Here is a 22,996-nt window from a genome sequence, read left to right on the forward strand (position 1 = left end):
GGATATTGTGCGAGGTGCTGGGCTATAGTGGTGAACAAGAAAGAATCTTGTTTCTAGGAGCTTTCAGTCTACTGGGAAGACAAACAAACAATAAGAAGAAAGTTTGCTAAATACAAGACAGTAGAAATACCTAGAAGAGGCAGCCAAGTCAGATTTGGGAGAAGGCAGGGTGTGAAGGGGAGGCTTAAAGAGGGCTTCTTAGAGGAAGCAATAAGTTGAGATCTGAATAATAAGGGAAAGCTAGGTGAGCAAAATATAGGTAAGAAAATCTAGACAGAGAATATGGTGGATAACTTCACCCTTATTTTAAAATTCTAGAAAGCTGATTATATCATTCATGTAACTTTTTACCTTCCTTTGATAATTTATAATGCCCAACATTCCTCTTCCAATCACTAACACCTGGATCCAGCCTTCAACATTACAGACAGTTGAATTGGTCATTAATAAGTCTTATATTGTCACATAACTGCCTCAGAGCAAAAGTAACAAGAGATCAACAGTGATTTTCTATTGTTTTTTACTAAAACTGCTCAACACATGGGTTTATAATGGGACATGCACATACTAGTATAATAAAAAATAAATTTCTTCAGGGGTGGGAGGGCAGTATGCTCATTTATAATTCTGATTACCCACGACATCTAGTAGGATCTTTCACCAAATAAAAACTCAATGGCTCCATACCAATAAGGAGAACACTCTCAAAACACCCACCAGAAAAACAAAATCCACCTATTTTTAAAAAATTTTTTTTACTTTTTTGTTAATCTTCACCTGAGGATATTTTTCTATTGATTTTAGACAGATTTCAGAAGAGAGAGGGAAAAACAGAGAGAAACATCTATGTGAGAGAGAAACACATCAATTGGTTGCCTCCTGCACAACCCCCCTGCCCCCCCACCCCCACCCCCCACCCCCTTGGGAGGAGCCTGCAACCAAGGTACGTGCCCTTGACCAGAATCAAACCCTTTGGTCTCAGGCCGTAGCTCTATCCACTGAGCAAACTGGCTAGGGAGATTCTTTTTAAAAAAATATATATTTTTATTGATTTCAGAGAGAGAGAGAGAGAGAGAGAGAGAGAGAAACATTAATGATGAGAGAGAATCATTGATCAGCTGCCCTCTGCACATCCCCCACCAGAGATTGGGCTCTGCAACCCGGGCATGTGCCCTGACCCAGAAATGAACTGTGACCTTCTGGTTCATAGGTCAACGCTCAACCACCGAGCCATGCTGGTGGGGTGCACCTAATTCTTGAAGTAAACAATTAATATGTAGCTATGATACAAACAAACGCTGGCCTGGACTATATTTTAAAACTTTAACTTTATAACTTTATGCCTAATTCTCCTTACATTAAAAAACACACAAAAAAGGAATTAAAGGAGGAAAGTTACATGAAGGTAAGGATATAGGTTATGAAGGTAACAGCTGAGGCAAGGGCAAGGCCTATTTAATTAACAAAAAGTAAAACATATTTTTATTTATCTTCACTTTGCTTTAATTAAAAGGTGCCATGGCACCCATAAAGTGTTTTTTAAAATCTAACAGATGCTATTATGTCTTAGAGAGGTTTGTCTTGCATGCATCTGGGAGTCAGCTTGTACTTATCTAAACCTCACATACAATTAAATGTTCTCAGTAGGCACAGCTTTAGGTACAGCTGAACGAAGTTCCAGGAAACCCCATTAGGAGTTTCACTATTTACTCACACCAACAATGGCAGCTGGTGCGTTTTGGCCATGGTGTTCCCTCCTATTGTGCAAGACCTTTACCCATAAGTCAAATTTTAATTTAATCTTTCACATTTTATTAAAAAATTATTAATAATACTTTACAATTAAAACTGTATTTTAAAAGGCTATACAGAAAGCTCAAAAATAATTTTGAAGTATATCATCCCAGACAGCTAGCTCACCACATTAGGCATACCCTTCTTTAAACTTATACTGCTGAAAATGAGCATTTCCTTTCAACTCTCCCAGCTTTGGCTACAATCTATTAAAAACAGCTGGGTTGCCAATGACCCAAATAAGTACAGTTAATTCAAGATTCCAATTCCTATTTCCAGGATTAGAATATTCACAATACCTGCTGCTTTAAACATTTGAACTTTCTAGTTTCACAGTTTCATCAATTTGTGATCTATCTTGGCTAGAAAGTTCCAATCTGATTTTCTCAATTTCTGATAAAAAACCAACCAACCTGGTTTCCACTTTTGCCAACAAAATCAAGGATCTCTTACTGTGTTTCGGCTAGGCGGTGCACAGCTGGAGGGTTGCTACAGCAACTCTTGTACACGGACTACAGATAGTCCTGGTCCAGGAAGGAAATCATTTGCTCCACCCCTTGAGGAGTCAAAGGCTCTGGGGAGCAGCCGTCTGTGAGCTGAGACACATTGTTAGTCCAGTAGGTGTGATGGAGGAACAAGAGACCATTCTTTGTTGCCTCTCAGTAAGAAATGTCACCCCAGCAACCAAACCAAGTTGCTGTGTGTGATTAGGTAGTTCTGCACCATGGTAGGGCTGTATTCTTTACCCCCCTCGTACTAGAAACCTGAACTAGGGAACAAACAAAAGAATTTCCTTCCAGGCACATAGAAAAAGAAAAAACAAAAAGCAAAGTTACTCCCCTGAGTAAATTAGAATATTCCCACTGTTAAGAAGAATGCATGTCAGCTCTTGCTTTCAGGCTTTACGCCATGTCAACTTGGGTTCTTGACATTTTCCCCCCACTCAGATTTAACAGTTATTGAATTTTTACTCAGTGCCAACCTTTTTGCTGAGGGCTTTAACATGTTATTTCATTTACTCCTCACAAAAACTCCACGAGGTAGATAGTAATATAACCCCACTTTACAAATGAGAAACAGAGGCTCCAAAAATTTGATGTTTGAGCTACTGAATGGTAGAATCACAATTTTAACCCAAGTCTCCTAATTCTGAAATCACATTTTTTTTCTATCACACTACACTGATTTTGCAAGAAAATTCTACATAGAAATATTCAAGCATTCTTGAAAGTATCTTTAAAATTTTTTATGGTATTTTGTTTTAGAAATACATTTCTACAAGTAATGACTTCACTGCTGATAAACTAAATATTATATTCAGTCACTTTCTTAAGTGCATAGAAAAAGGCACTGATAGGGCTACATTGTGGGCCTGTGCTTGTTGTTGCTGCTGCTTTTTGTTCGTTTGTTTTTGCTAAATATAAACTACAGAACTCACATTATTGAGAAAGAAAGGCAAAGTAGAAAAATAGCTAAGGTGACAAAACTGAGTTTAGATGATATACTCGGTGGGACATCTCTGGGGCTGAAGGAACTGATAGAGGGAAACGCTTTTTTCTCTGCCCTTTGTTATTTTCCAGGACAATTCCAAGCATCAATCTGCCTAGCCTCTGTCATTTCCCCACCTCAGGTCTTCTAACCTAGTGCAGCTTCTCTTACTGAGAATGAATCTAGTTCTCCCCAGAAAGACAATTACCCGCTTCACCTATGCACACTTTTTGGGAATTTCCTAGGACATAAAAACTGTCCTTATTAAAAATTTAAATCTTTATGAAATATGAAAAGTATTACATATGCCCTCCCCATTGACCCCCCCCTCCACCATTAAAATTGCTTTTCCTAGCTCCCTAAGATCCTGACCAAAAATTCTTTTACATCTTAGCTTGAACATTCCCCCAGCTGTGGGCTCAATAAAGATATACCTCTAATTTTTTCCCCTTGGAATCATCATTTCTTAAACTATTACCCTATTTTCCGAGTTCTTCCCTCCTAGTTTGCCTTTCCTGTCAACCTCCTATTTTATTTCAGTTAATGACTGCAATTCTCTAGTTGTCCTGAGGGATTCCAGTGAGAAAACAAAAAAGTTCAGAAGAGTCATACTAGTTTCCAAAGGCTCCTGGAAAGATAGGTCAACAAATGTTAATTTATTATAAAACATACAAATACACAGAAATCTTTTATAGCACCGATTTAAAAATATAAAAAATAAGAATGTACCATATTTCCTCCAACTTTTGCTGGATGAGGTAATAAAACGTCCAACTTCTTCCCATAATTTCCTATTAAAAATATGCTGGCTTTGTGGGTCCTGAAAACCACATTAATTTATACTGATGAATATTATATATAACGCAAAAACTAAAAGTCGCCAAAAGCTGTAGTTATAAAAGGATTTGTAAAGGAGAATGGGAATAATAGAGGAAAGCTTTTGCAGTTGGGTTGTCATCTAAAATTGAAGTAACTATGGGTTCTTATTGGTAATTGTCATAGAAACTTGGGCTAAAGGCTTCACAAAGCTTTTCCATTCCAAAAAAGAAAAACATTTCATTTCATAGCTCTAAAACAAGATAGGGAGGAAGGGCTAGGGAAGTTATAAAACCTTTCCATACTCTGTTAATTTTATATTGGTTCTTAGGGTTACAGGCCTAAATGAAAAAGTGGGATGGTACTTGAAATAGTATTTCAAATTGAAGCTCAATTTTAAATGTCATCAATCCAGTATAATTTCTCAGATTTAGCTTAAGATATCTGAAAGTGAACAATGTTTCTAAAATATGGTGAGATTAGTATTTCAGTCAATAAGGAAAAAAAAAACCCCAGCATATCATTTATTATTTGGGACTCTTAGATCATTAGGCATTAATTAAAAAATACTACAACCTGACACATTATAGAGGCTAGAAACATAATTCAAAATTTCATAAAGATATATTAAGTTAAAACCACTTTAACAATATAAGATCTCATTGACAGTTCATTTAAGGTGACAGTTTTGCTACAGTGTTACTGTTCCCACATGATATCATCTCTTCTTAATTTCATTTGAAGATTATGGACTGGCGTTGGATGAAAGTTGCTGTTCTTCTGAAGAGAGTGATTTAGCAGACATTTTCTGGGGCTATATTTTATGTTCTTTAATCCTTTAGGGTTGCTATCTTCTCGTTGAATACATGAAGCTTCACTCATCTTTGAGTTTTGAACTTTTTGCTGTAGTTTGCGAACCTGGAGAGAAAAAGATCTACCATTTTAATAAAAAACATTAAAGATATAACCTATAATACATGGACTGGATTGATGGTTAAAGATTACATAAAATTAAAAAGTTCATTAAGGTCTTATTTATTGAATACCTATTAGATGCCTACTATTGTGCTAGTCAGGTAGAAATAAAGCTCCTTGTTCTCAAGACGCTCACTGCTATTATTAGTGAAGGAAAAGCATAAACATGACAGCTAGAGAATAATTCAAGCTGGGATAACTTGCAATAGGACAAAAACTGTGTATCAGAGAAGGCCAACACAGGACAAGATCAATGTGGGCTGGAGAAGCTGAGAGAAAGGTTTGTGGAGGATATGAAATGGGTAAAAATTATAAAAGAGAGGAGAACCTTTCAGACTATATTAACAGCAAAGACTGGGTGCTAGCAATGAGCATCAAGTTTATAGAATCAAAATACATATATATTACTTAAAAGAATTCCTGAATTTAAAGTACTACTGAATGCCAGTAACAACAGCAACAAAAAAGTCAAGGGAATAACCTTATCTCATTAGGAGTATCTAGTAATGGTTGGACAGACAGAATTTTAAAAAAACCAAAACCTATCAACTAGCCAAACCCATTTCTTCCAAGTCCAGTCAATTATTTAGTCTATTTATAATGCATAAGTCTAATTTGTACCTGATGTTCTATTTGCTAAGGCCATTTTAATTGCAGACATTAAATTTATCATGATAAAATACTTGAAAATTTATGCTGCTACAGCTATTATGGAATATAATTATTTTCACAATATAATTTATGTTCACACTGCCTAAATTAAAAAAAATGACTTCTTTTCTATTCTCTTCAAATTTCTCTTAAGGAAGTATGTTATGTAATCTTCATCCTAGCACAATCATACAAAATTTTTTACTTACTATAGCATTAAGAGCCAGTAAAGTAAAAACTTGCTTCAAAACATTCATTTCCCTCTTCCTTTCTTTTTTAAATATATTTTTATTGATTTTGGAGAGAAAGGGAGAGAGAGATGAAACATCAATGATGAGAAAGGATCATCCATCGGCTACCTCCTGCACACTCCACTGAGGAGCCCGCAACCTGGGCATGTGAACTGACTGGGAATCGAACCAGGACCTCCTGGTTCAGAGGTCAACGCTCAACCATTGAGCCATGTCGACTGGGCCCTCTTTCTTTCTTTGTTGGCCACAGAAGAAAGGCAGTAAAATCCTGCATCCTTTATTACTGTCCTATAAAGTGGGGGAGGCTTAATTGTGAGGTTAATATATCACCAACTTATATTAATGTTGTTACACAGGCAGATGGCTACGTGACTTGAGAGTTCCTAGAAAGGCTCCCTCTGCCTTCTGCTCCAGCAGTGTAATAATGCTAATATTCTCACTTGCAAAGTTATTATTTTGGGAGATAATAATGGTCCATGATTGCTCTGTTAAAATATTAAAATTATTATGCAACTCTTAGTTATTAAGAATTCCCATGCAAGGATAGAGTCTCCCTCACCATCTCACTACAGCAGAGATACTCAGGGAATGCAGCAAAGCACAGCTTTTTTTCTGGGAAAGTGGAAATAGTGGTTATAGGATTGGGTACTGCTTAAGGAGCCAGGTTCATGTATGGTACTGAATTAGAGACCTGTCAACATAAGGGGCTTCATTAAGGAATCAGAGAAGGGAGGAATAAGGGGGAAAATGCTAAAAGGGTAACTGGAAAGGTTATAAAGCAAATTCAGCATGTACTCACTATTTTCCCAAAGACATTTCTGAATACATAACTAAATTTTCTTCCTCCGTATTCATTATCTTATCTTGGAGAGTTCTGGAGGAGGCCATGTTATTCCAATAAAACAGATGGCTCTATTCTATAATAGGCCCGAGTGACTCCTATTTATCATCTTTTCACTAAGTCATACATACAGACCTCAAATTTGGAAGGTCATACAGAGATTTATACTGAATCCAGGCATATTATCCTTTTATTAAAATCTTTTTTTCTTTTTATTAAAATCTTTTACTAAAACTTTCTTACACTATCTTGATGCTTCATCAGTTTGGAAATCTGTTCTCTTTTAATTTCCATTTTCCTGACTAAATGCTCTAGTTCACATTCTATGTCTTCACAGACTGCATGGCTTTCAGTTTCCTCCATTTGATTCAGTAGCTCTTGGTGTTCTCTATGAAAGAAAAGCAAATATTAGATACATAAATTTTAGTCAGAGTTAAATATTAATCTTCAAAGACAGTCTGTTCCTATAATTAGGGCTATCTAATTGAATATATGGTAAATATAAATAGGTTCTTGTGATTTGAGATTAGATATATATAGAAATATCTTAGACTCAGGGTCTTAAAGAAGCTTTAAAAAAGTCCAAATTCTTAATGTTTATAGCTAAATGTAGCAAACTATTCTGATGTCCTTAGGTAGAGGTATTAAAGTATTCTTTTTAGTTCCAACTTTGGAATTATTAACGTAGGATCTTTGGAAGAATTCCAGCTATAGAAATATTTGCCAGAGAATTCCTTAGATAGCCTACTCAAAGAAATACTGCCAAAGGAACTAGTTACCTCTTCTATATTAGTCTTAGTTCAATTAGCTGGCTAGCCAAATCATATATTTTCTGAAATTCTGTTAAATATATATTTAAACTTGGGGCTAAAAATATGTATCCCATACAGAATTTTGTTTGCTATGGATGCTTCAACTTGTAATGCAGACCAGCCAGAGTTTAAAACAAGAGACTACATTCCTACTTGTCTAATGAAATCACTCATATCACTAAAAGATTATAAAAAACCAACACAATCTTTCTTTTGTGAGTTATAATTTAAGATCAGCAGAACTCATTTGTTAGAATGACAGTAATACTGTGCTATAAGTTGAGATCTTGGGAATACAGAGACTCCTTAGATTAGATCAATAATAATTATACAGCCCTAACCGGTTTGGCTAAGTGGATAGAGCGTCAGCCTGCGGACTGAAAGGTCCCAGGTTCGATTCCGGTCAAGGGCATGTACCTTGGTCAGGGGCACATCCCCAGTAGGTGTGCAGGAGGCAGCTGATCAATGTTTCTCTCTCATCGATGTTACTAACTCTCTGTCCCTCTCCTTTCCTCTCTGTGAAAAACCAATAAAATATATTTTTTAATAAAAAAAAATAGTGATTATACACAGTTGAAAATTTAAATCCAGTATCAATAAATACAATGAAAAATCAATGACAAGAAATTTACAGATCAAAATAAGTCCAAATGACTAAGTAAGGACATCAAACATTTTAAGTGGCACTGCTCTTAAGACTAAGAAGGAAAATAATATCTAAATATCTTGCTATTTCTTATGGTAAAAAATAAAAATACTTACACACTCATTTGGTCCAGCTCTTCCTGCATTGCTATCAAAAGTTCAGACAAATTATCACAAATGGAAACAGATTTTTTGGAGTGAGGAGGTACCACTTTACACTGGGAAGTTGTTCTAGTAGGCTTGTAGAGACATCTAGGCTCAGCAACTTCAGCAGGTTTCTGAAGAATCTGTGGCCCATAATGTTGCACCATCTGAAGGAGGTTTTGCACACTTGCATTTACAGAATGGCACGCTCTGGCAGGCTTTGGGGGAAAAGAAATAGCTGAGAACAATTTCAAGTGACGGACGGCATTGAAATAGAACTTACAACAAAGCAGGAGTTTTTCTGAACAAGCATCTTTATTTTTCCCCTCTCACCTTTTCAGACACCCTAGGCATTGATCCAAACTTTGAATACATTTGCTGAGGTGGTCCTCTTTTTAAGCATTTAGTTTTCTAAATATTGAGAAGGGAAAAAGTTAAAAAAAATTTTTAAAAGACATTTATGACATGAATAAATCTCAAAGCTCAAGAGTAAATAAATAATCTGATGAGAAAATAGGCAAAGAACAGAGATTTCACTGAAGAGGACATACAGATGGCAAATAAACACACAAAAAGGTACAGGGTTAGATAACTGAACTTTACATAAATAGACTTATTTTGTTTCTGTTCTTCAGCAACTTGCTTTTTCTACTCAACATTAAGTTTATGAGGTTCATTCAAATGATGTATATACCTGTGGTTCACTGCTTCTTATGGCTATAGAAGCTTTATTTGTTCTTCCTCCTTTCAATGATCATTTGGACTCTTTTTGTTATTATGAACAACACTGTTATGAACATTTTGTACCTGCCTTCTGGTGTATATAAATAGGAGTTTCTGTTAGATACTGGGCCATAGAGTTGTGCATTCTTAACTTTACAAGTTAATGTCCAAAGTGACTAGACCAATTTATGTTTTAGCCAAGTTATGATTGTTCCATATCCTTACCATAAGTGTCTTTTTTTTGTTTGCTTTGTTTTTACATTTTACTGGGAGGCCCCCTCTATCTTTAACCAGTGTCTCACAATGGCAATAGCTGGCATAGTACAGTATAATATACAGAAACTCCAAGATGGCTGCAGAGTAGCTTGGAAGCTGTGCCCACTGCTCCCAGCCCCAAATCGATTTATAACTAAATTACAGAACAATCAACCTGAAAAACCAACTGAAGGCTAGCTGACCTGAAATATAACCATGAAGTACAGAAGCCACATAGAGACTGGTAAGAAGGGTGAAAACGTGGAAAGGGATAGCCTTCTCACACAGGTGCAGGGGCCAATGAGAAGCCTGAGGAAGAAGGGCTGTAGAATTCCCTCCCCTGCACCTCCAGGAGCCTGGGGTCTCAACCCCACACAAGGATCCCCAAACCAGAGCAACAGAGATGGGAAGAGGAGCCCGCCAGCATCTGGTGGTGGGAATCAGTGGGGATTCAGCTGGCCTGGGATACTGACCACACCCAGGAATAGAGCACCAGCTGGGGAGTCACTCCCCAGGGAGGAAGGCTGGTGAGGCCAAGCTGCCACACTTGGGTCCTGCTGAGGGATCTGCTGGCTACACCCAGCAGTGACTTTAAGGGACCCTCTATTTTCTGGCGGAGACCCAGAGTAAACTGTATGACTTGGGAAAGAGGACCATCTCCCCTACCTCCATCACACAGCTGGCTCTCCTCCCCCTACCTGTTGAGCTGCTGGGCCTGCCCAGACCTGCTGGGTTGGTGGTGAGGGGAGGGAGCCACACAGAGCTGGGATTTTCACCTGTGTCTCCTGGGGAGGCTTCTGTCCCGGAGCCAGACGGGCAAGTGCTGGGCTGTGTGGCTACATTGCGAGGAAGCAAATCCAAGCTTCCTGCGAGTTCAGCCACCACTGCCTCGGGAAGGAGAAGTGGCCACCGATCTCCTACAGACTCGCAGGCACCACCCCCAACAGGAGACAGTGTGGATTAGCCCAGCCAAGTCTCAGATACCCCCAATGAGCTCAGTGGGGGGAAGGGAAAGTGGCTCAGAGTGGGAGCATTCAAAGTGTGAGACTCGGAGGCTACAGTCTGGGACCAGGACCAAGTGCTCAGCCCCTGCCTGTGGGCTAGGCAGGCATCATTCCCAATGGGAAACTGATCTATCCCCAAGCCCAGGGCGGTAAACTTGCTTCTGTAGAGGGGACAGCTGGGTGTAACCAAACTGAACCTCAAGTGAACCCCTAGGGAAGCTAGAGCTGTAATCCAGAAGCTGAGGGCTTGGCTTTGAAGCAGGGGCTACGTTTTCCTCATTTGAGTGCCTGACTGCATGATTCCCAGGTAGGGGACCCACTGGCCCTATAGAGGCTGGCCTGGGCTCTTTTACTAGTAGAAGCTGCTTTTCTTTTCTTCATTTCTTTTACCTTACTTCTCCCTCTACCGTCATCATTTTCACGATGAATAGAAAAATTAAAAAAAATATTTCCACTAACTCATCAAAGGATGTCATAAAACATACATATAAAAATAATTCATATTTTTTCCCCACTGGCAAATTACTTATAGCAATTTTATATTTGGTTTTGCAGCTTCTAATCTCATTGTGCAAACAAGATACAGAACAAATATTTAAGAAAGGAAATAAGAAAAAAAAAACAGTTTCACTGGGAAAACGTTTTAATTATTGCAGTTTGCAAATTCTCTGAAAGAAAAAAATTATGAAAAATACAGCCAGACTATTGAATAGTAATTCTTATTTATGCAATAAAAGAGTAGCCCAAGTAAGTATAATGTTCTCTACACTATTGTATCCATAGGGTGAGCCTATGGCAGTGGCCAGAATTCTCAAAAAGCGTCTCTGATTCCACAGCAAACGGCACACAGAAACAGTAAGTCATCACATGCATATTGAGTAAATAGTGATAATGGTCATCAAAACTGTAATTTCAGAATCATAAGATTAAAAGGGATTGAAATCTTCTTATCATTACAGATAATTAAGAAGGTTTAATACCATTTATCCGAAACATCAACTCATCTATAAAGTACTAACTTTCTAATTCTATTTTTAGGGTAAAAAGAAAATAAATAAATGGATTCCCTAGAGAAATTACTTCATAGATCTATAATTTAATATTATGTAGCCTTCTCTTTTTATTGTGCTCAGAGTGGGATCTATTGTATTGTTGGCCTCTGTTGTTTTATATAGTATCACAAAATAATTTCTCTAAGAACTTAGCACTAGGAAACGTTTGCCTTTCTAGAAACACTGGATGCTTACTGTCATTGCACAAAGGCAGATGATACCACCCATTATCTGCTCCTTTTGCTTTTATTGTCAAGCAAACACAGCCAGGTTTTGTGCTCAACTGCTGTGAAGGTTTTATGGAATTTTCTATCCTTTTACTTCAAACCATCATCACTAGATTCATATTTTTATCTCCACTTCATAGCAGTATTACATGTCTTTTATTATAAATGTCTTCAATTTGGGGGGGGGGGGATGAATAGATATAAATGTGAAAAGAGTGAATAAATAAGTATTAGCAAATAAAAATAAAATGTTTGCATACCTTTGAAGATTTCTTCTTTTCCTTAGATTGTTTTGGGTTTGATACTGAAGACATTAAAATTCTATTGATTTCAAGTCCAGTTTGAAGCTACAGTATTAAAGACAAAACTCTGTAAAATTGATTTTTAACAAGCTTCTTTACAATGAAAGATCAGGTCTGTTTATAAAGATAAAAATACTTTTTGGAAAAGAAAAGAAAACCCCAAATACTGTTTTTGTGGTGTGAAAGTCATTAAATCTATTGGTAATTGCAATCATTTTCTATTTATAAGAGAATTATTCATTCTCTCAACCAAATGGAAAACCATCTATGACCAGGAGTTGATATATACATGTATTTATTCGTCAAAATTTCAAAACACCAAAAGACCTCTTGGAATGCATCCCAATGAATGTACTGGCTTATTGAGAATTTCATTAAAGAGACAAAACTAAAAAGCTAGGAAGCAGAAATTAGAGTCTAGAATTTAGGCTTCAGTTAAGAAAATAAAGGATCAGTGGTTAGAGCATCGACTCACATACCAATGGGTCCCAGGTTTGACTCCCAGTCAAGGGCACGTACCAAGCAGGAGGCAACCAATTGATGTCTCTCTCTCACATCGACTCTCTCTCCTCCCCCCGCCCCCACTCTCTCTAAAAATCAATCGAAAAATTATCCTCAGGTGAGGATTAACAACAACAAAAGAAAGTATAATTGTGATACATGATAAAGTGCTCTATTTACCTCAGAAGCTTTGTCTTGAAATAGCTTACGCTGATGTTCTTCTTCCTTAAGTTTTTCCTCTAAATGTTTAATCTTGTCCTGCAAAAGAATAAAATAACTAGAGCCAACTACCCTTTGTTCCTTTTCCAAATAGAGTCCTTGGGGTCTTGATTCTTAATAATTTGGCAAATTAGAGCAGAAAGTAAGAAAAAAGTAATGGCAAAAGATGGTAAGGTTTTTTTGGGCTTTCTTCCTATGCTCCTTGACCATAAAAACAAAGGGAAAGCAAAGGATGTACATGCATAGGCATTAACTTCCAGCAACAAAACCATAATGATGAAACTTTGAGGGATATTAAAGGTCTGGAAGGTCAAACAATTATATTCTTGCATCTCAATGTTTCACTCAAAACACAGACAAACCACAATAAATGTCCACCATGTACATATAATAAGGGCACAGTTGGAGGAGGAGGGAAGGGATAGGAAGACATCAGAAATATAAGATTAGAAATATAAGATATAGTCCTTGTTACTTAATAGCTTATATTATATCCAGGAAATCAAAAGTAACACATGAAACAAACAACAAAGCAATGAATATGACTTGACCCAGACCATGTCTATACTTAGGCACATAAGTATTTCATCTTATATCCTTGGTGTGGTTTACAATAGGAAGACAACACCATTTCAAAGGAAGAGTTCCTGAGTGTTGGAGAACTCAAGGAAAGCTTCGTAGAGGAAGCAGGACCGGAGAAAGTCTTATGGAATAAATAGGATTTTGGTGGAAAAAGAAGAGGGCATTTCAGGAAGGGACATAGGATAGGCTTAACTTAATTAACTGCAAGTGGTGAAAGACAATCTTCTCAATATTTTTTAGGTAAGTTATTTGAAATGAAAATGTTCTGTCATCTCAGCAGAAGCCAAAATTACAATTTTACATCAACAGGCAAGCTCATTCATGCTGTGACAGAATATATTAATTTTTCATCTCCATGGGCAGGAATTCATGTTTGGATTACTAAAAGTTGTTAACAAAGTTTTATAAATCTAAGATTTACTGCATATTCACATACAGAGCCAATTATGCATAATACTAAAGATTTATTACTGGCACCACTACTTCAAAGAAATAAGTGGAAGCTTACCTCAGCAGTTTTCTGAGTTGTTGTAAGTTTAAAACATTCTTTTTCTAAGAGATCAAGCTTTTCAAGTTTTGCTTGCAGCTTCATCTGATCTTGTTCTTTCTCCCTTTGAAGCTGGGTCTGGAAAGGATAAAACAAAACCTGAATTTGGCAAGTGATGCCAATGGCTCAAGGATAATACAATTTCTCAGAATTCAAAACACAATATAAATATGTCATTAGAAACATGCATTTACATGCACCGAGTTTAGGTACAATATAAATCTGTCATAAGAAACATGTACAGCCCTGGCCAGTATGGCTCAGTTGGTTGGCGTGTCATCCTGAACATCAAAAGGTGTCGGGTTCGATTCTCAGTTGAGATGCATATGGGAGGCAACCAATCAATGTTTCTTTCTCACATCTCTCTCTCTCTTCCTTCTCTCTAAATAAACAAACAATAACAACACAAACACAGAAATGTACATACATGCACCTACTTTTACTGACAAAGGCCAAGAAAATCAAATATTTTTAAAGGAGAAATAAAATGTGCAAAAAAGATGTGCTATATTTGCACTAATGGAGCAAACACTCTGTGCATCTTTATATAACATTTAAACTAAGAAAAACATCACCAGTAAAAACTGTATTAAATAGTATTGCACACAGGGTGACCAAACCTACTCATTGAATTACCCTTTCTCTGTAACAAAGAAAAGCAGCTATCAGAGGAATAAAGCATATAGAGAAGATGGAGAAAAAGAAAGTTATACATATATATGCATATCTACTAGTATGTACTGTTTTGTAATGGTATTTATTACAATGTAAGATGTTAATAATAAAGGCAACTGTGAGGGGGTAAGGGGTAATAGAAAATATTCTAGAAGAGAGTTTAGTAGTTTCTTATAAAGTTAAACATATACCTACCCTGTGGCTTCACAATTCTCCTAATACATATTTACCCAAGAGAAATTAAAACATATGTCCACAGAAAAGATATGTATAAGAATGGTCATAGCAGCTTTATCTATATAATAAAAGCCTAAGCGGCTGTTACGGCAGAACGACCAGAATGACCTGTCGCTATGATGTACACTGGCCATCAGGGGGCAGATGCTCAACGCAGGAGCTGCCCCCTGGTGGTCAGTGTGCTCCCACAGGGGGAGCACCGCTCAGCCAGAAGTTGGGCTTACGGCTGGCGAGTGCAGCGGCAGTGGTGGGAGCCTTTCCCGCCTCTGCGGCAGCACGAAGGAGCAGCGAGCAAGTGGGCGGTAAGGAGTGAGGGATCCCTGATTGTGAGAGGGATGCCCGCCTACTGGCTTAGGTCCGATACCCGGGGGATCAGGCCTAAGCCGGCAGCCAGACATCCCCCGAGGAGTCCCGAACTGCGAGAGGGCGCATCCCCTCCCAGTGCACAAATTTTGTTTTCGGGGCCTCTAGTCTATATATATATATATAAAAGCCTAATATGCAAAGTGTCCCCTCAGGAGTTCGACCAAATGGGAGTTTGATCACTCACTATGACATGCACTGACCACCAGTGGGTGGTGAGGAATGAAGGGAGGCCCCAGCCAGCAGCCGGTAGCCACATGAATTTCAAGCACTGGGCCTCTAGTTTATAATAACCCCAAACTGGAAGCAAGCCAAATGTCTATCAACAGGAAAATGGGTAAACAAATTATGGCATATCTATATAATGAAATTCTACACTGCAATAAAAAGGAATGAACTACTGATACATAAAACAACATGGATGAACCTTAAAAACTTTATGCTAAAAACAAACAAACCCAGATAAAAAAGAGTATACAAAGTTCTAAGATTTTACCTTATAAAGTTCTAAGGTAAAATAAGTCAGAATAGTAATTGTCTTATTGGGAGGTGGGGAGAGAACAGAGAATAACTTTGAAGAGATGAAATAATTTCTGATGAAAATGTTTTATTATTTGACTAAGGCCCGGTGCACAAAATTTGTGCACAGGTAGGGTCTCTAGGCCTGACCGGTGATCAGGGCTGATCTGTGGGGCGACCGGTGTGGTGATCGGGGGGGGTCCCCCCGCTGTCACCCACCTTAGCCAACCTGGGGCCTATGGGCTGGGGGTAGCTCCTGTGTTGAGCGTCTGCCCCCTGTGGTCAGTGCACATCATAGTGACCGGTCATTCCGCCGTTCAGTCGATTTGCGTATTAGGCTTTTATTATATTATTTGATAGGGATGTGGATTACATGAGTATATGCATTTATCAATAATCAACTATCTCTATACTTAAGATCTGTACCTCCCACTGTCTGTAGATTGTATGTCAAAACATTTTAAAAACTATTATAAGTCACTAGTCTACTATAGCTAGGATAGGAATTTCTAGGCTGTTGGGAATGTGTATGCTGAACTTTACAAGATAAAGTGGTTGCTCTTCTGGGTGTTGTATCCTCATTTATACACAAAATTGTCAGACTTTTAAATTATTTCTAATCTGTAGATATGAAGTAGTATCTTACTGTGGCTCTTTTAAATCCACCCGAGGATATGTTTTTTTACTGATTTTAGAGAGAGAAACGTTGATCAGTTGCCTTCCTTACATACCCTGACCAAGGATTGAATCCACAATGTAGGTATGTGCCCCGACTAGGAATTGAACCCACAACCCTTTGGTGCATAGGACAATGCTCCAACCAACTGAACCACACTGACCAGGGCACAAGCGTAAGTATTTTAAAGACTGTGTCTGTTAGAGCCAGTACCTAACTGGAGCTAGCTTGCAAAAGTATTTAGATAGTCTATTAAGTAGGCTATATCTTGTTCTTAGTGTCTTATCTCCTTTTGTCTCATTATCTCTGAAAGTTTCTCACTGTTAGCAATTCAGTATCACTTTAATACAATTTCAGGGACTAAGATTTTCTGACTTACTTTGATAACCTAGAGCAGTGATGGTGAACCTATGATACGTGTGTCAGAGGTGACACGCGAACTCATTTTTTTGGTTGATTTTTCTTTGTTAAATGGCATTTAAATATATAAAATAAATATCAAAAATATAAGTCTTTGTTTTACTATGGTTGCAAATATCAAGAAATTTCTATATGTGACACGGCACCAGAGTTAAATTAGGGTTTTTCAAAATGCTGACACGCCAAGCTCAAAAGGTTTGCCATCACTGACCTAGAGCAAAGTTGTAATCTGGGTTTTTTTCTACTGTTCACCCTTACAAAGACTGAGCACAGAGGATATACTAGGGTTCCTATTCTTGATAGGCCATGAATTCTAACTTTAATTTCCTTAACCCCAAAAGGATGGCTGTCAAAAGCATTATTGAGCCTCTCAATGGACTGTTCTGGAATCAGATATGCACTCAGAAGGGACCTGAAATATCAGGCCTACCTCTCTGGATTAAAGTCTGCACACAGATAATACTGAATGGGTGATTTTTATCAACTTATTAAATCTCCAATACCTTTGTGTATTTTTTCTTTCGATTCTGTCTTTCTTTTTAATATTCTGTACAGTTTTTCTTATTTTCCTCTATAGGAAAGTTGGTCTAAATGATCTAGACTGCATCACTGTTAAGTGGAAATCTCCTATATACAACTTTATATCCTATTTTACTTAAGACTATAATGTAATATGACAATTTTCCCACAACATTAAATATTCTCTTTTTTCCTGAGGGCAAATTTACCTTTTTTGGTGTATTTAATTTGTGTCATCTAATTTACGTCTTACTTTTTTTACTGAGGCATAATTAACATACCATGTTATATTAGTTTCAAGTGTACAACTTGTGATTTCATCTTTGTATACACTGTGAAATGATCCCCTCAATTAAGTCCAGTACCCTCTGTCACCATAGAGACCTGAAGTTATGTTTCTTATAGAAATATGCTCACCTGCTGTTCTAGGATCATATTCTTCTCTCGCTCTACATTGAGAACCATTCTCTTTGTATATTCCAGTTGCTTCTCTAGGAGCGTACAGCGAGTCTGAGCTGAGCTTAATTGTATACTTATATCTATGAAAAAGAAAAGTAATTATGAGTCAATTAGTTGATTCTCACATAGGCCAGAGATTTGGTTACCATAAGAAATACATTCTATGAATTCAACCAAGAGTTAAAAGTTCAAGACTTCATTAGTTCTATGTACTGACTCTTCCAGAGTTATAAACATATATTTTGTGAATATTTCATTAATTATATATCACTGGTTTAACATTATCTCTGCCTAAGGACCCAGAGAGCATACATCTGAAAGGGGAAGATGCCAGTGACTTGTGAGATGATAAGGATTCTGGCCGTCCCTGGGAAATGACACTAACTGGAAAAATAGAGGCCCCAAGGTCTCTTTCCTATCAATACATTTCTTCTCTTTCAAAAACTCAGGTATATGCATCCTACCATTCCCACTTTTCTCTGCTCTTGACTACAAGACAGCATGGTTCAATTCATAAGGTGTAAACAATTGCTTTTTAATCCTTTAAGTTCTTACTTTCCTCAGCTCCTTCTTCCACTTTTGTCCAATTACCTCAGAAAAATATTTCTCCCCATTTCTTCATTCCACAAGTTGAAACACAAACTTGAACCCTGTTTTTGAGGGCAAGTGTCATGTTACAAAAAGCCACATCTTGAAGTAAAATTATATAAAGGATTTATGTTCTAAATCTTTAAAACCCGTGTCCAGATGTCTTTTTCATAACTTCCACCGAACTGCCACCTATTGGTCCATTTCATCTAATTAACCACACAAGTTTTTATTTTATTCATTTTTATTGTTCTTATATTGCTTAATTACTAGTGTTGCCTTATGTTTTCAAATTTTAAAAACGTGTTAACTAATGCTATAAAGCATTTCAATTATGGCCAGGTTAAACTGGATTTTGCCGGAATTCTGAAACTATTCTAATTTCTAAACACAACTTGCCTAAATACAGTTTTTCTTTTAATCTCAAAATCTTATGAACTGGGATAAAATGGATATAAAAATAAGTTCAAAGTTATATTTATTTCCTGCAAATATCAAAATGTCTGAGTACAAGGCTTCAGGGTTTGAATATATATAAAAGAATAAATATATTTGAGTAAATCTACTTAGACTGGGCTTATTATTTTCAAATTGTAAACTTTAGTAACTCCTTGCTTCTGAGAACTACTAAATTTTCTTGCCTTTTTTCTGCTTTATCAGTTCCTGGTGGACCAGATTTCTCTCATTTGTTTCATCTTCCAAGGCCTTTTTATACTGTGCTGCTTCTCTGGATAGGGTGTTCAGGTTATCTTCAGCTTGTGTTCTTTCTAACTCCAAACGGTGAATCTTTTCTTGAAGAGTTTTTAATGCTAAAATAAGAGCTGTTGAAAAAAAAAAAATTGCTTGATATTATAAATGAGAATATTTGAATACTTACAATCAGATAAAAGTTACCAGTATATTTTTGTTAGCCAGAAAAATGTATAATACATATTTCTGATAAAAATGGAAAGTAACAAAAAAATTCTAAAAAGGAACAAATTTTTTTCTAACATATCTTGTAAAAACAATATATTTGATTGCATTTAGTGATTTTTCTAGGTTTGAGAAAGCTAATGATGTAAGGCTTAAAGATAATGTACAGTCTAGGAGGCATACGAATCTGAGTATGAGGTAAAGAAAATAAAAATATAGTACCCACTAACATAAAATTTAGGTTTAAAGTTAAAGGTTCTTTTCAGTTATTAATGTGTTCAGTTTTAATCAAACTACAAACATATATTATTCATTTGTCCAAGATAGTGTTAATATTCAGGACATATGAAGAACAGTTTCTTCCACTGGAAAAAAATTGTAACCTAGTGGTTTACCTGATATCAAGCTTGAAAGATTGTAAGTAGCACACATAAACTACAAAAAATTTTTTCAGTTATATTAATATCATCATGATTCAGAGAAGTTCAGAGTTATAAAATATTCAAGCATTACCTTACACTTTCTATTCAGTTGTAACTTCAAACTATAAAACTAGAGATGAATAGAATATAAATAAATGTTATAAGCTATCTTTTGTATAGTTTATATCCAATTAGAAGGATGTTTGCTAGAGATTATCATTTGTTTTTTACAATTAAGATCAAGAAATTATACTTATTGTTCTTTATATGGTACTTGTGGCTGACTCACTGGTTTGGAGTACTATTTCTTGTGGTTGTTTTATTCCATTCCATAAGGCTACCTTTATTAACGGCAACCTTTATCAAAGAATATTAAAAGACAAAGTGATAATCAGCATCTTAGAAAGTAATCTGAATCACACAAGGTATGCCTGGGGTCATAAATATTTTTCTAATTCAGTTTTAACATCCTTCTAAATTTATATTTTAAAAGTTACAATATTTGTATTTTGTAGTTACTCCAATATACTGGTTCCTCAGGAATTTTCAAGGCAATTTTGGATATATGCTACTTCTGAATTTAATCCTCAAATAAGACACAACTCTACTTAACTCACTAGCATTCTAATCATCTAGTTTAGATGGATTCCAAATCTGACCTTTTATTCTTCAAAGAATTTTCCATTTTCTAATGATGTTTTTATAATAAATCTGTGATATATGTCATCTTACAGCTGAAGCCAAAATAAAAAATGTTAAATAACTTGCGTAAGTTTACAGAAACTTTTAACAACAGAATAGAAATTAGTTTAAGGTTAAAAACACAATCTATTATTTTTACATAAAAGTAAAACATTTTATATAACACACTTTATACCACTCCCCTATTTTTAAGTGATATTTTAATGTTAATATTACCTTGGCTATTTGGACTTTGAAGCATTTTAGGAGAGGTAACTTCAAAGTTCACAGAGTGGTGATTCCGAGGTAATTCATCATTCTGGGTGAATGATGGAGCAAAAATTCTTTCTGGAGGTTTAATATAGCTTCCTACTATACTATGCATTAATTCAGAATCCATTATCTGTAGAGAATAAAGAAATTATATAGTATAGCATCACTCTTTCCTATTTGAATGACAAAAACATTAAAAGTTTAAATGAAACTTTAACAAATACAAAAACTGTATCCTCTGGCCTTACTTGTCACAAATTTAACTATAATAATATAAGCTCAGCAATAAAGTAAAAATGACTATTTACTGTATAATCAGTATGGACAATTCTGCCTGATTTGCAATGAGCATCTGGCCCTGGAGTGAGCATATGGGTGATGTGAATTTTCTGGTTTCTCAGTTGATCATAAGTTCAGATACATCTCATCATATGAGCACCTCTTTATAAACAAAGTGATTCTAGAGTTCAAAGAGAAAATACATATTTTTAAAAGACAACACCGCTTTTAAAATATAATTTAATTCTCCAGTTGAACTCCACTGTACTAGCTTCCCAAGGGATTTTTAAGAGTAATTTTGGATATATCAATTTCTGAATGGAACCCTTAACTGAGACAGAACTCCATTTAATGCATTAGCATCCTAATGATCTAGTTTAGATGAAGAATCTAAAATGGCCGTATTTTGTCATTTAATCAGTAGCTTAGCATGTAGCACGGCTTTCCAAATTAGACCAACTCTTCAAAACTATAAATCTGTTCAAGAATAGGTCACTTTCAGCATCCATCTGGAAAATTCACAGTACCTGTCTCTTTGTAGCTTCAAAGTGAATCAACACACAAGAAGTCACCCCTTCCACACCGTCTATGACTGGACTTACTGCAGTTTCCTGGAAACACCACTCCCGTCCACTTCTGGGCCTCCCCCTATGCCGTTTTGGGGTCCTCTTTCCCTGACTCTCCAAGACGGGGCTCAGTGACCTTTGGAGCCGCCCCAGTTATATCAGACAGCACTGTTCTTGTGGGCTCAACCATTGATTTCTCTCGGACAGGAAGGGGCTGTGTCTTTTTCACTCTTGTAATACTCAGTACCCCAAAAGGCGACATGTTTTGAAACACATCTATTCTGCAATGTGAAGAATTAAAATCTAATTTGGTTATGAGTCCACTGAAGACCTTTCTCACTACTACCCTTCCCAAAAGGAGTTATTTTAAGCCCTAGCCCCGGAGCTCAGTTGGTTAGACCACTGTCCCATAGGCCAAGGTTGTGGGTTGGATCCCTCAGGGCACAAAAAGCAACCAATGAATGCATAAATAAGTGGAGCAAAGCGATGCTTCTCTCACTCTCCAAACTCAATCAAGAAACATTTTTAAAAGGAATTATTTAAAAACAACAGTACTTTGCCCTGACTGGTTTGGCTCAGTGGATAGAGCGTGGGCCTGTGGACTGAAAGGTCCCAGGTTCGATTCCGGTCAAGGGCATGTACCTTGGTTGCGGGCACATCCCCAGTAGGGAGTGTGCAGGAGGCAACTGATGGATGTTTCTCTCTCATCGATGTTTCTAACTCTCCATCTCTCTCTCTTCCTCTCTGTAAAAAATCAATAAAATATATTAAAAAAAAATAAAAACAACAGTTCTTTGTAAACAAATGGTTGAACCCTTTCACTATATTACAATTGGAATATTTTTATGTGTCTTTTTTCACAAAACATCCTTTAATCCTGCAAAAATCCATATCAAGGAATACTGGGTATTCTTTGCCCCTTAGCCTCATACAACACGGATTTGACAACCCGCTTTCAAGGGCCTGCTGGGGAGGTCACTTGGCCGAGCAAACAAAGCACCGAGCAACCCGAGGCAGTATCAAAGGCGCGACTGCACAGGGATTCCCTAACCCACTCCGCACGAATCCACCAAAAAGAGCGGAGGCAGAGGCAGCGGTGCAGAGCATCCCTCTAGCCTGGACTAATGCGACCCCTCGGATTGCCTCCTTTCCTACATCTGCGCCTCCACGCGCCCTCGGATTTGGGGACCCGGACTAGTCGTTCTCACGCAGATTGCTGGAAAAAGTCCCTGGACAGCCCCAGATGGCTTCGCCTCCAAAACCTCAGAGGAAATGGAGGAAGGAAGAATCCTGTGGAGGGAAAAGTGGCACCTTCGCCTGGAGTTCTCTCACCAAAGCGATGCTCTCAGTAAATCTCCGTGAGTGCTAACCGTTGACTCGCAGGCCGACACGGGAAACCTCGCAGTGGCTCCAGGGGGCTGTAGTTTCTGTCGCAATCAGAACGCGCCAGCAGCATCAAAACTACATTTCCCAGAAGTCAATGTAATGACGCCCTAGCTCCTGAAATAAAAGGTTTGGCGTAATTAAAGAGACAGGCACTATTTTTAGGATAACCTTAAAATTAGATTAAGTTTC

General features: G+C 37.1%; 2 protein-coding genes across 9 annotated transcripts in view; both read right to left on the minus strand.

Moving 5' to 3' along the window:
* The window catches only part of LOC139012275 (uncharacterized), a 159,067-nt gene extending 155,441 nt beyond the window's left edge, over nucleotides 1–3,626 (minus strand). For 4 of the 5 annotated variants that reach the window (XR_011471844.1, XM_070417958.1, XM_070417959.1 and 1 more), the window contains exon 1: nucleotides 2,208–3,626. The gene's annotated coding sequence lies outside the window, so the exon portion shown is untranslated. The remainder of the gene's footprint in view (nucleotides 1–2,207) is intronic. The other variant, XM_070417957.1, reaches the window with a different exon arrangement.
* Nucleotides 3,627–3,908: 282 nt separating this feature from the next.
* Nucleotides 3,909–22,858, minus strand: CEP57L1 (centrosomal protein 57 like 1). 4 transcript variants are annotated; one of them, XM_070417970.1, is made up of 11 exons: nucleotides 22,754–22,858; nucleotides 20,541–20,706; nucleotides 18,927–19,106; nucleotides 17,656–17,777; nucleotides 13,791–13,907; nucleotides 12,662–12,739; nucleotides 11,939–12,025; nucleotides 8,751–8,828; nucleotides 8,391–8,635; nucleotides 7,060–7,204; nucleotides 3,909–5,016 (listed from the first exon to the last, which is right to left on the minus strand). In XM_070417970.1, the coding sequence occupies exons 2-11, from the start codon at nucleotides 20,701–20,703 to the stop codon at nucleotides 4,798–4,800; spliced, it is 1,434 nt and encodes a 477-aa protein (XP_070274071.1). In that variant the 5' UTR covers nucleotides 20,704–20,706; nucleotides 22,754–22,858; the 3' UTR covers nucleotides 3,909–4,797. The 4 variants fall into 4 exon arrangements, with proteins under 4 accessions (XP_070274071.1, XP_070274070.1, XP_070274072.1 ...); XM_070417969.1 differs by having other exon boundaries at nucleotides 22,733–22,856; XM_070417971.1 differs by lacking the exon at nucleotides 8,751–8,828 and having other exon boundaries at nucleotides 22,733–22,856.
* Between the last annotated feature and the right edge of the window lie 138 nt (nucleotides 22,859–22,996).

This window comes from Myotis yumanensis, unplaced genomic scaffold (genome assembly GCF_028538775.1).
Source record: "Myotis yumanensis isolate MYYU_CA2020_CCGP unplaced genomic scaffold, mMyoYum1.0.hap1 SCAF_6, whole genome shotgun sequence".
NCBI classification, from domain to species: Eukaryota; Metazoa; Chordata; class Mammalia; order Chiroptera; family Vespertilionidae; genus Myotis; species Myotis yumanensis.